This window comes from Lepidochelys kempii, chromosome 23, assembly GCF_965140265.1.
Source record: "Lepidochelys kempii isolate rLepKem1 chromosome 23, rLepKem1.hap2, whole genome shotgun sequence".
Lineage (NCBI taxonomy): Eukaryota > Metazoa > Chordata > Testudines > Cheloniidae > Lepidochelys > Lepidochelys kempii.
Genome location: NC_133278.1, coordinates 3,150,824 through 3,163,375, shown reverse-complemented (window position 1 = coordinate 3,163,375; position 12,552 = coordinate 3,150,824). Strand labels below are relative to the sequence as shown.

At 56.1% G+C, this 12,552-nt stretch overlaps 1 protein-coding gene across 3 annotated transcripts in view; it reads left to right on the top strand.

Moving 5' to 3' along the window:
- Positions 1 to 10,909, top strand: part of LOC140902085 (leucine-rich repeat and fibronectin type III domain-containing protein 1-like) — a 56,607-nt gene extending 45,698 nt beyond the window's left edge. For all 3 annotated transcript variants that reach the window (XM_073321758.1, XM_073321756.1, XM_073321757.1), the window contains 2 exons: positions 3,298 to 4,706; positions 8,606 to 10,909. In XM_073321758.1, the coding sequence (XP_073177859.1) occupies positions 3,331 to 4,706; positions 8,606 to 9,431 (2,202 nt within the window). In that variant the 5' untranslated portion in view covers positions 3,298 to 3,330 and the 3' untranslated portion in view covers positions 9,432 to 10,909. The remainder of the gene's footprint in view (positions 1 to 3,297; positions 4,707 to 8,605) is intronic.
- Positions 10,910 to 12,552: the final 1,643 nt, after the last annotated feature.

The window sequence follows — 12,552 nt, the reverse complement described above, 5'->3', positions numbered from 1 at the left end:
GTGGGGCTCCCCTTAGTTTGGTGGGGGTGGATCTGGAAGTTCGTAGATACCCCCATGTGCTAGGCTAGGTGCTTGCAAAGACACCCCCTGCCCCCCGAGGCTTGCGTCTCCAAGGAAAGGCTGGTAACATGACGGGGCCTGCTTGGCAGTGGCCTCACCATGCTGGGGATCCGCAGCTGGGTGGCTGAGATCTCCCTGGCCAGGAGTGTGAGGAGCGGACCTCACAGATGCAGCCAGCCAGGTATGAGAGTCAGGTACCCCTTTACCCGGCCATGGTGCCATCTGGCTGGGAGGTGCGCTGTGGGGTGTGGGCATGAGGACGGGGGTGCTCAGGGACAGCGGGGCCAGGCTGAGGACCTAGAGGGACGGATGGCGTGAAGGAGTGGAGGGGACAGGCTTGTTGCAATGGCCAGAGATTCTGTGATGAGTTTCCAGGCCTCTGCTTTGTGGAGTGGGGGCGGGGGGAGATTCTGGAGTTGGGGGAGACTGGGGTGGGTCCCAGCTACCGCAGTCCCAGTCTCTTCCAGGAGGGGGCGCTGACTCTGATCCAGCCCAGGACAGGGGACTGGCTGGCTCAGGGAATGGTGGGCCTTTAGGAGGCGCCGGCTCTGAGCCTGGGGAGCCCATGGGGGCCAGGGCCGTGTCTGAGCCCCCACGTGTTGGAGCCGGCTCCATCTCCGGGGCCCGGTTCAGTGCCGTCACACTCGGCTGCTCCGGATAAAAGTCACATCGCAGCTGTCAGCCGCGATCCTGTCACCAGCCTGCCTGCCAGGGTGCAGGCTGACAGCGCAGCGCTGGGCCGCGACTAGACGCTTGGGGGTGGGGTGGGGGGAATACTGATGGGTCAAAGCCGCCCTCCCCCCGATGGAGACAGGATGAGAGGCGAGCCAGGTCCCTGAGTGCGGCTGCTTCTCATTGCCCTGGGAGTTTGCATCAGCCCCCCACGCTCCTACTGGGCACCTGAAAGTCACTGGAAAGAGATTGTGTGAGGATATTGGGATACGTGCCTAGAGCATGTTTTTGGGGGGGTCTCCCAGGGTGAGGGTGTGTGCATGGCTCCAGAGGAAGGGTAAGAACCCCACAGTAGCAGATGGGGGGCAATGTGCCCCCCACATTTGGGCTCGTGCTGGTCTCTATTAGCCAGAGAGCGGCGTAAGCCCGGGAGAAGCTGTTTCATCCTTGTCAGCATGAGCTATTCTAATCCCGGCTAGTCTTCATATCTGAGCCATGAGCAATCCCTCCCTGAATCCTGACCTGGGTGGGATTCATGTGGCTGTGAGTTCCACAGGCCAATGGCGTGGCATGTGGAAAGGGACTGGCTTTGAATTTGTCCCCTTTCTGCCCAACATCCCTTCGCCCTTGGGTGACGAGAGGGGGTGAGCTGAAGCTCCTGATCGCCCTTCTCCGCCCCCCCCACCCCGTCGTGGTTTTGTAGCCATCAGTCCTGTCCCTATTTGTCCCTCATGTCAGGGAGTTAACATCTATTTCAGAGAAATGTGAGCAGCGGTGTGACAGGAGGGCTGCACTTGTCCAGAGATCCAACAGTTCTTCCCCACCCCGACAGCCTTGTGAAAAATAGGGGAAACTAAGGCACACATAGGCTTCATAAAAATATGATAGAAAATTCTCACTTTGCCACAGTCCATTGCCCCAGACGTGGGGGAGGTGGGAGACACTCTCTGAAGCGGCTTGGTGAGAGGAATCAAGTCACACCCAAGGCTGAAGAGCATAGTGGGGAAACTGAGGCACTGTGTCTGGGCCACAAGGAACCTTGGATTTGAGGATCTGAAGGTTTCCCAGTTGTTCCTGTTCAAGGGTTTTCTGAAGGGGTGGGGGAGATTTTTTTTTTTTAATGGTGTCTTCACCTCTGATCGTTGACTGGTCTCAAGGCAATTCTATTATTAGGTAGATGACAGTGGTGTGTAGAGGGCCTGACCAAGATTGTTTGTGCTGGGCGGTGACTGAGATTGGGGGGGCAGAGGTGGGGTTGCATTTGTGCACAAAGATCAGCAAATGTCTGTGCCAACGGTGAATTGAGGGGAACATGGGGGCTGAAAGGAACACCCCAACCCACAGGCCCGTGATTAGAAATGGAATTTTGCCCGCTGTATGGACTGATTGATGCCCCGGGGCAGGATATCCGGGCAGGTCAAACTAGACTATCATACCTGGCTTTTCAGACGTTCAAATCTATGAAAAAGGGAGGGAGGGGAGGGGTGATTTTTTCATTTTTTTTTCTGTTTTTGGAGATAGAAATTTTCCAAAAATGATTTTTTTTTCACCAAATGATGGGATATTCTCGCCCCCCCCCCCATAAAAATAAAGTTTCTTTGTTTCTTTTTTTTAAAATCCCTTGTTTGAAAATGTCTCATTTTTGGAAAATGGCAAACTGTGCAAAATTTAAAAAAACAACAACCCCCAGCAAACCACAAACAACTGGCCAATAAAACAAAACAGAACAAAAAACCCTTCCAGGTGGGGGGAGGGGAAATGAGGAGGGTGGGGTGGGGGTTTGGAAAATTCCAAGCAAATCACGCATGAGGAAGCAACCCAGTGGGTGTTGGCCGCGTTGTCACCTCTCATGCTTTTATCCCAAGCCTGGCGATGCCTGGTGTTTTTCCTTCAATCGCCAGCTCCCGGAGGCATGAGATCCTGTAAGGATTTAAGTTTTCATTTAAAAATAAGTAAGTTGGTGGTGGCCGAGAAAAACTTGGCAACGGGACCCCTAACATCTCAAAAACCAGGAGGCGACTCACAAAAAGGATCTGCTCTGAAGCTTCGCTTAGGGTAAACCCTCGTGATTTTCGAGCAAGATCTCACGATTTCTCTAGGGGCATGACTCACGATTTCCCACTCCTGGTGACGTTGGGATGCGGCTAGCCACAAAAAGATCCAGGCAGTATCCGTTGGGGGCCCTTTTTTTTTAAGATGATGTCCCCAGAGGGGTCCGTCGGTCACAGGAATCGAACTGGGGGAGGGGGATCTCACAGCTCCACAAGCTGGGGGGGGCACTTGGGCGGGACCTCTGCCATCTGAGCTTTAGAATCCAGAGTGGAGCACAGGGGCTGTTTTATACAAAGATCCTTTGCGCGGCAGTGAGATGCAGCTGTCTCTGGGGTGGGACACAGAGGCTGTTTATACAGGGATCCCTCACCCAGCGCTGAGACGGAGCTGCCCCGAGGGAATGGGCTGCAGCCGCCTGAATGCTTAGACTGGCTAGTAGAGGGGGACAGCGCTTGGGAAGCCATTTGCCGCTGTTGGTTTGTCACCAATGATTTTTGTGCCTCTTGCCCGCAGAGCCCGGGCAGGGAGGAAGCAAGGGCCAGTACCATGGAAAAACTCCTCCTGCCCCTTTTGATGCTCGGCACCATGGCGAACGGTCAGCACTGCCCCGGCCGCTGCATCTGCCAGAACATCTCGCCCACCCTGACCATGCTGTGTGCCAAGACGGGGCTGCTCTTCGTGCCGCCATCCATCGACCGGCGCACGGTGGAGCTGCGGCTGACGGACAACTTCATCACCATCATCCGGCGCAAGGATTTCTCCAACATGACCAACCTGGTGCACCTGACCCTCTCCCGGAACACCATCAGCCAGGTGATGCCCTACGCCTTCTCCGACCTGCGGGCCTTGCGCGCCTTGCATATGAACAGCAACCGGCTGGCCTCCCTCCGCAACGAGCACTTCAAAGGCCTGGGCAACCTCCGGCACCTCATCCTGGGCAACAACCAGATCAGCAACATCCAGCCGGCCTCCTTCGACGAGTTCCTGGCCACCGTGGAGGACCTGGATTTGTCCTACAACAACCTGGAGACGCTGCCGTGGGAGGCCATCGGGCAGATGGTCAGTCTGAACACCCTGACCCTGGATCACAACCTCATCGACCATATCGCCGAGGGCACCTTCTCCCAGCTCCACAAGCTGGTGCGTTTGGACATGACCTCCAACCGGCTGCAGAAGCTGCCCCCGGACAACCTCTTCCTCCGGGCTCAGGTGCTGGCGAACGTCCGGGGCTCCCACCCGTCCACCTTGACCATCAGCTTCGGAGGCAACCCCTTGCATTGCAACTGCGAGCTGCTCTGGCTCCGGCGCCTGACGCGGGAGGACGACCTGGAGACCTGCGCCTCTCCCGAGCACCTGATGGATAAGTACTTCTGGTCCATCCCCGAGGAGGAGTTCATCTGCGAGCAGCCCCTCATCACACGCCAGTATTCCTCCAAGGCCTTCATCATGGAGGGCCAGGGAGTCAGCCTCAAGTGCAAGGCGGTGGGAGACCCCGACCCCTCCATCCACTGGATCGCGCCCGATGGCAAGATGATCCACAACACCACCCGCGCCACTGTCCACGACAACGGCACGCTGGAGGTGCACATCACCACGCTCAAGGACAATGGGGTCTTCACCTGCATCGCATCCAATGCCGCCGGCGAAGCCACCGCCCCCGTGGAGGTCTGCATCGTGCCGCTGCCCTTGCTGGTCAACAACACGGGCCACATGAAGGAGCCCGACCCCGGCTCGTCCGACATCACCACCTCCGCCAAGTCGGGTGCCAATGACACCAAGAACCACCTGGAGAAGAAGATTGTGGTGGCTGAGCTCACCTCCACCTCGGTGGTGATCCACTGGCCCTCGGAGCGGCACATTCCCGGCATCCGCATGTACCAGATTCAGTATAACAGCTCCCTGGATGACTCGCTGGTGTACAGGTGAGGGCTGGGCTGGCGGATGGAGTCCATGGGCCATCAGCAGGGCTGGAACCAGGGGCATTAGAAGCAGGTGCTAAGGAAGAGTCACTGGTGGCAGTAGTAGGTTGTTATCCTCTTAATAGCACCCCCAGCTTGTACGCACCACTTAACGAGTGGGCGATGCACCAGGTGTAACTGAAGCCTGGCCTCTCTCACCCCCGGGTAGCCCCACTGGCCTCAGTGCAGCCAGAGGCAGAGGAAGGGTAGGAGAGGGGCCGGATATGGACAGACTCTGCTCACTAGCTCCCAGCCTGCACTGCCCTGTGGGGGTCTCTCTCAGTTCTGCCCTTGGGGAAATTCTGGGGGAAGCATCACAGCCATGAAACTGGCTGGAAATTTCCGTGGGTGGGGGATGCGGGGAGAGAGCTGTGGATCACCCCAATGCCAGGGCGAACCCAGGCCAGGAGCAACAATGCTGCAGGGAAGGAGGGGGCAGGGCAGAGGGCTTTGAGCGCCAATTATCTGGCTCCATATAATTAGGTTTCCCAGAGTGACAGGTTCAAATCCCACCGCCGCTGCCTCAATTTCCACAGCTTACAAGATGCTAAAGGTCTGGCACAGCTTTGCTTCAGATCCAAGCCTCTCTGCCCAAGATTCCCCCTTCCTTGTGCACCTGGCTGTCGCCCTCCACCCCAGAGGTGGCTGCATTCCAGTAGCGCGATCCTGGCTAGCCTTGGGCTTTGGGGTGAATGGCAACCGAACCCTTTGGTCATCACCAGTAGCAAGCCTGGCCACGCGGCTGGAATCTGTTTCAGGGCATGGCGGGGTTTCCAGTCCAGCGAGGTGCAGAATCCGGGCCCTGTGACTCCATTCCTGTGGGATTACCAACTGCTGGGTCAGCAGGGTGTGGGAGCGGGAGGCAGGGGGCATAGGGCAGGGAGTTAATGGAGGGAAATTACAAAGGGGTAATGGCTCCCTCTGCAGCCTTTGAAAACAGGGACAGCAGAGAGTGTGTGTCTGTGTTATAAGCCATTGCTCATTGCTTAGTGTGTGTGTGAGCTATTACCCTGTGCGGGGGTGTCTGTGCGTTATAAGCCATTTCTCAATGTGTGTGAGCTCCCCAGTGTGTGTGTGTGCATGCATGTGAGCCACTCCTGTGCGCACACGTGTTTTGTGACACTCTTGTGTGTGTGACATTACTCTTTGTGCGTAGGTAAGTGCAGGAGTTGCTTCCCCTGCTGCGGAGATGCAGCCGCCTTTGGGGTGGGGCATCACAACTGTTTATACAAAGATCCTGTGCTCAGCAGTGAGATGCAGCTGCCTCTAGGGTGAGGCACGGGGGCTGTCACGGACCACAAGTAGAGCTGTACAAATAACAGATTTTTTGGTTTGCTGGCAGGTTCAAAAAAATTGGGGGGCGGGGGGGAAATTGATTCCGGACCAACTGAAATTAAAATGTGTTTTGAATTTTTCAGCAAACCAAAAAAATCATGGCCGGTCAAAGAAACCATTTTCTTTCAAAAGGGAGGGCTTCTTATTGTAGGTTTTAAATTTGGCAGAAATTTTCAAGCGAAAGGTCAAAAAAGAAAAGACAATTATAGCCTCTTCGGAATTATTATTACTACTTCGCGGATGTTCAGGACACAAACAGGCCGGCGAAACTGGCCCAAACCCAGCACTCCCCTGAACCTGAATTTTTTATTGCTATTAGGCGATTATGGTAGCACTGAAGGTCCCAGCCCATAACTAGGCCTCCCATTGTGCCAGGTGCTGTACATTTTATTACTATTAGGTGTATTATGAACATAAGAACATAAGAACGACCAGACCCAAAGGTCCATCAAGCCCAATATCCTGTCTTCCGACAGTGGCCAGTGCCAGGTGTCCCAGAGGGAATGAACAGACAGGTTATCATTAAGTGATCCAGCCCCTATCGCCCATTCCCAGCTTCTGGCAAACAGAGGCTTGGGACACCGTCCCTGCCCATTCTGGCTAATAGCTATTGATGGACCTATCCCCCATGAATCTATCTAACTCCCTTTTGAACCCCATCATAGTATTGGCCTTCACAACACCCTCTGGCAAGGAGTTCCACAGGTTGACAGTGTGTTGCGTGAAAAAATACTTTCTTGTGTTTATTTTAAACCTGCTGCCTATTAATTTAATTTGATGGCCCCTTGTTCTTGCATTATGAGGAGGAGTAAATAACACTTCCTGATTTACTTTCTCTACACCACTCGTGATTTTATAGACCTCTATCACATCCCCCCTTAGTCGCCTCTTTTCCAAGCTGAAAAGTCCCAGTCTTATTGATCTCTCCTCATACAGAAGCTGTTCCATCCCCCTAATCATTTTTGTTGCCCTTTTCTGAACCTTTTCCAATTCCAATATATCTCTTTTGAGATGGGGCGACCACATCTGCATGCAGGATTCAAGGTGTGGGCGAACCATGGATTTATATAGAGGCAACATGATATTTTCTGTCCTATTCTCTCTCCCTTTCCTGATGATTCCCAACATCCTGTTGGCTTTTTCGACGGCCGCTGCACATTGAGTGGATGTTTTCAGAGAACTCTCCACACTGACTCCAAGATCTCTTTCTGGGGTGGTAACAGCTCATTTAGACCCCATCATTGTATATGTAGAGTTGGGATTACACTTTCCAGTGTGCATTACTTTGCATTTATCAACATTAAATTTCATCTGCCATTTTGTTGCCCAGTCCCCCAGTTTTGAGAGATCCTTTTGTAGCTCTTCGCACTCTGCCTGGGACTTAACTATCTTCAGCAGTTTTGTATCATCTGCAAATTTTGCCACCTCACTGTTTACCCGTTTTCCCAGATCATTTATGAATATGTTGAATAGGACTGGGCCCAGTACAGACCCCTGGAGGACACCACTACTTACCTCTCTCCATTCTGAAAACTGACCATTTATTCCTACCCTTTGTTTCCTGTCTTTTAACCAGTTACCGATCCATGAGAGCACCTGCCCTCTTATCCCATGACTGCTTATTTTGCTTAAGAGCGTTTGGTGAGGGACCTTGTCAAAGGGTTTCTGAAAATCTAAATACACTGTATACACTGGATCTCCTTTGTCCACATGCTTGTTGACCCCCTCAAAGAATTCTAGTAGACTGGTGAGGCCTGATTTCCCTAAATAAAAACCATGTTGACTATTTCCCAACAAATTAGGTTCATCTCTGTGTCTGACAATTTTGTTCTTTACTGTAGTTTCAGCCAGTTTGCTCAGTACTGAAGTCAGGTTTACCGGCCCGTAGTTGCCGGGATCACCTCTGGAGCCCTTCTTAAAAATTGGCGTCACATTAGCTACCCTCCAGTCGTCTGGTACAGAAGCTGATTTAAATGATAGGTTACAGATGACAGTTAATGTCATGGTAGGAGTCCTAGTTGTGGGCCAGGGCCCTATTGTGCTAGGTGCTGTACATTTTATTGCTATTAGGTGTATTATGATAGCACCTAGGCACTCTAGTTATGGGGTTGGAGCCTTGGTTCTGCCCATAATACACCTAATAGCAATAAAATGTACATTACGGCAGCACAGAAGGTCCTGCCCCATAAATAGAGTGCCTAGGTGCTACCGTAGCACCCCTAATAGTGATAAAATATACAGCACCTTGCACAATGGGGTCCTAGCCCATAACTAGGGGTCCTGTTGTGCCAGGAGCTGTACATTTTATCACTATTAGGGGGGTGTCACAGTAGCACCTGGCACTCTTAGTTATGGACCAGGACCCTACGGCGCAAGATGTTGTACGAACACAGAGCAGGAAGATGGTCACTACCCCAGAGAGCTTTATGAGGTTAGGGTTATATCCCTAGGATGTGCCAGGGGGCTGAGGCCTGGGCTACGGGGCAAGGGGCTGTCCCAGCAATTAACCAGTGTCTCCCCTCTCCCAGGATGATCCCCCCGTCCAGCCGGGCCTTCCTGGTGAACGACCTGGCGGCGGGGCGGGCCTACGACCTGTGTGTGCTGGCCGTCTACGACGACGGGGTGACGGCGCTGACGGCCACCAGGGTGGTGGGCTGCGTCCAGTTCACCACGGAGGGCGAGACGGCCCAGTGCCACGCCCTGCACACCCAGTTCCTGGGCGGCACCATGATCATCATCATCGGCGGGATCATCGTCGCCTCCGTCCTGGTCTTCATCATCATCCTCATGATCCGCTACAAGGTCCACGGCGGGCACGAGGGGCCCAAGAAAGCCAAGGTCAGCAACGTCTACTCCCAGACCAACGGCGGGCAGCCCCCGGCCTCCAAGCCCGCCGAGGACAAATACGAGACCTTCCAGGAGGCGAGGCCTAAGGAGGCGGGGCCTATGGAGGCGGAGCCCAAGAAGGACACGCCCGTCACCCCCGAACCGGACAAGAGAGACCCCAAGCCAGGTGCAGACCTCCAGACTGTGGCCCTGCTGTCCTCGGAGGAGGGCCAGCCCGAAAGCAGCGTGACCAGCTCCTTGGGTCTCCTCCGGGACAGTGGGCCGGGCGGCCAGCACCGGGCCACGCTGGGCAGCGTGGGCCTCTTTCCCCGGGAGCTGTCGAGGACTCACCACCACCGTCACTCCTTCGACGGGGACTATTCTCTGTTTCAGAGCCACAGCTACCCGCGCCGGGCACGGACAAAACGGCACATGTCCACGTCCCAGCTGAACGCGGAGGGCTGCCCGCTGAGCCAACGCCGGGTCACCTTCAGCAGCACCGAGTGGATGCTGGAGAGCACCGTCTGAGACGGGCCCCGGGGCGGGCTGCGGGGGTGGCAATTTCGTCGGGCCCACGGGGCGCACGACCAGTTCCCCGGGGGCTTGGAGGGGACGGCTCCGGTTTCACCCACCCGCCCCAGACGGGGGGTCCTGCGCCGATCCCGCCGATGCCGGCTCTCTTCCGCTGCGGTGCCTTAAAGAGCAGAGACGGAGGACGGAGACTGAAAACACCACCCGACGGACGGAGCGAACGCAAGCATTTGGGCAAGGAGGGGACGGTCCGGCTGCAGGGAGAGGAAGGGGTGTGGGGGGGCTGTTTCCAGAGACCCCCCTCCACCCCATCTGCGCCGGGCGGCAGGGGAAGGACAGAGCAGGACTAGCAAAGACAAATGCACAGATGACACGAAATTACAAAGATCCTTTTACCTTGAGTAAATCTTTATGCATTAATAATTGTCCGGGATGGGGGGCGGAGCAGAGTTTAGTTCCAAAATAAACCTATTTCCCCCTGCCCCCCCCAAGTGTTTCTGGGAAGGGGGCGACAGGCACCTGCTCCCCGACACAGACTGTGGGGGGCCTATTTATTGTATCTGGCTGGTCTAGATCATTTTCTGTGTTCAGTGTATTCAGTATCGAAAAAGTCATCGCCCTTTTCCCTGTTATTCCAAACTGGACCCCATTCTAGCAAACTCCCCCCTACACCCCGTGCCCTCCCCTTCCATCCACCCCAGCCCCCCAGCAGTACCCCATTCCCCCACCATCCCTCCACAACCTGCCCAACCCCTAGAGCCATCCCCCACCATCTCTCCCAGCCCCCCAGCAGTACCCCATTCCCCATCCTTCCCCCAACCTCCCCAGCTGTACCCCATTCCCCATCCATCCACCCAGCCCCCCCCAGTGGTACCCCATTCATCATCCTTTTCCCAACCTCCCCAGCTGTACCCCATTCCCCATCCATCCACCCAGCCCCCCCCAGTGGTACCCCATTCATCATCCTTTTCCCAACCTCCACAGCTGTACCCCATTCCTCTCCATCCACCCCAGCTCCCACAGCTGTACCCCATCCCTCATCCATCCCCCCACCCCCACAGCTGTACCCCATTCCTTTCCATCCCCCCATCCCCCACAGTGGTACCCCATTCCCCATCCTTCCCCCAACCTCCCCAGCTGTACCCCATTCACTTCCATCCACCCAGCTCCCACAGCTGTACCCCATTCCTCTCCATCCACCCCAGCTCCCATAGCTGTAACCCATTCCCCATCCATCCCCTAACCCCTCCACCGTACCCCATTTCCCATCATCCTTCCCCCATCATGACTTTTTAAAAGGAAAATGCTGTTTGAGTATCGAACACAAGTTTTTACATTAAAAACCTGTGCCCTCTGCCCCCTGAACCTCCTTATTTCCTCATCCCTCCCCGATCCCTCTCCCCCCCACTGTCCCCTTTTGGGGCATGGCCCCCCCTTTTCAGGAGGTGATTAAAACCTTTTATGTGTGAACTGCAGCGGGGTCTGGCCTGTGTCTGTCATGTCAGGGGTGGGGGCTGGAGGCAGAGTGGGGGGGGCAGGCGCAGAGAGCAAGGCGGGGGAGGGGATGGGGGTGGTGCCCAGACAGGGCGAGGGGGGGCACAGATGGAAAAGGTGGGCGTCGGAGAGCAGGTGTCTGAGGGCAAATCCATCAGTGGTGTGGGGGTGACGAGAGACCAGCTGGGATCCAGGCAGGTTGGGGGCGGGGGGTAACCTGGGTGCTGGGGGGCTACAGGTGGGCTACTGAGGCCTTTGGGGCTATGGAAATATATGCAAATGTTACTAATTAACAAGCCCAAGAGCCGAGCAAAGAGGGGAGGGCGGAGCCGGTTCTTTTGGACCCTGTCGGCTACATCGTTTGCTGCCCATCTCGCGACCCACCGGCTCCGGTCCCGTCCTGCCCGCCTGGCGGAGACAGGATGAGCCCAGAACGGCACGTCCATGAACATGGAATTAGTAGCCGGAAGGGCCCTCCCCGCATAGCCAGTGCCCCTGCCCCACTCCCCACAGCGCCCCCTGCTGGGAGAGGCCAGGACTGCAGTAGCTGGGAGCTCCCCCCATAGCCAGTGCCCCTGCCCCACTCCCCACAGCGCCCCCTGCTGGGACAGGCCAGCACTGGAGCAGCTGGGAGCTCCCCCCACACCCAGCTCTTGCCCCACTCCCCACAGCGCCCCCTGCTGGGAGAGGCCAGGACTGCAGTAGCTGGGAGCTCCCCCCATAGCCAGTGCCCCTGCCCCACTCCCCACAGCGCCCCCTGCTGGGACAGGCCAGCACTGGAGCAGCTGGGAGCTCCCCCCACACCCAGCTCTTGCCCCACTCCCCACAGCGCCCCCTGCTGGGAGAGGCCAGGACTGCAGCAGCTGGGAGTCCCCCCACAGTGGCTGGGCACTGACCCCGCTCGCTGGGCGCAGGAAAGCTGCTGGGGGAGGAAGATGGGTGGAGCCGGGGGGAGGTTGCCACGTTGAAGGAAGGGCCAGGAAGGTGCCCCTGGCCTGTGCGCCCGCCCCAGAACTCAGCCTCCCCTGGGCCGGGAAGGGGGCAGGGCACCGGGGACACCCTGTGAAATTACAGTCGCTGTGAAGATACAGCCGGTGAAGGGCAGAGCCGACGTGTGTGTGTGTGTGTGTGTGTGTGTACCGATTGGGGCAGTGTGTGTGTGTGTGTGTGTGTGTGTGTGTGTGTGTGTGTGTGTACCGATTGGGGCAGTGTGTGTGTGTGTGTGTGTGTGTGTGTGTGTGTGTGTACTGATTGGGGCAGTGTGTGTGTGTGTGTGTGTGTGTGTGTGTACCGATTGGGGCAGTGTGTGTGTGTGTGTGTGTGTGTGTACCGATTGGGGCAGTGTGTGTGTGTGTGTGTGTGTGTGTGTGTGTGTGTGTACCGATTGGGGCAGTGTGTGTGTGTGTGTGTGTGTGTGTGTGTGTACCGATTGGGGCAGTGTGTGTGTGTGTGTGTGTGTGTGTGTGTGTGTACCGATTGGGGCAGTGTGTGTGTGTGTGTGTGTGTGTGTGTGTGTGTACCGATTGGGGCAGTGTGTGTGTGTGTGTGTGTGTACCGATTGGGGCAGTGTGTGTGTGTGTGTGTGTGTGTGTGTGTACCGATTGGGGCAGTGTGTGTGTGTGTG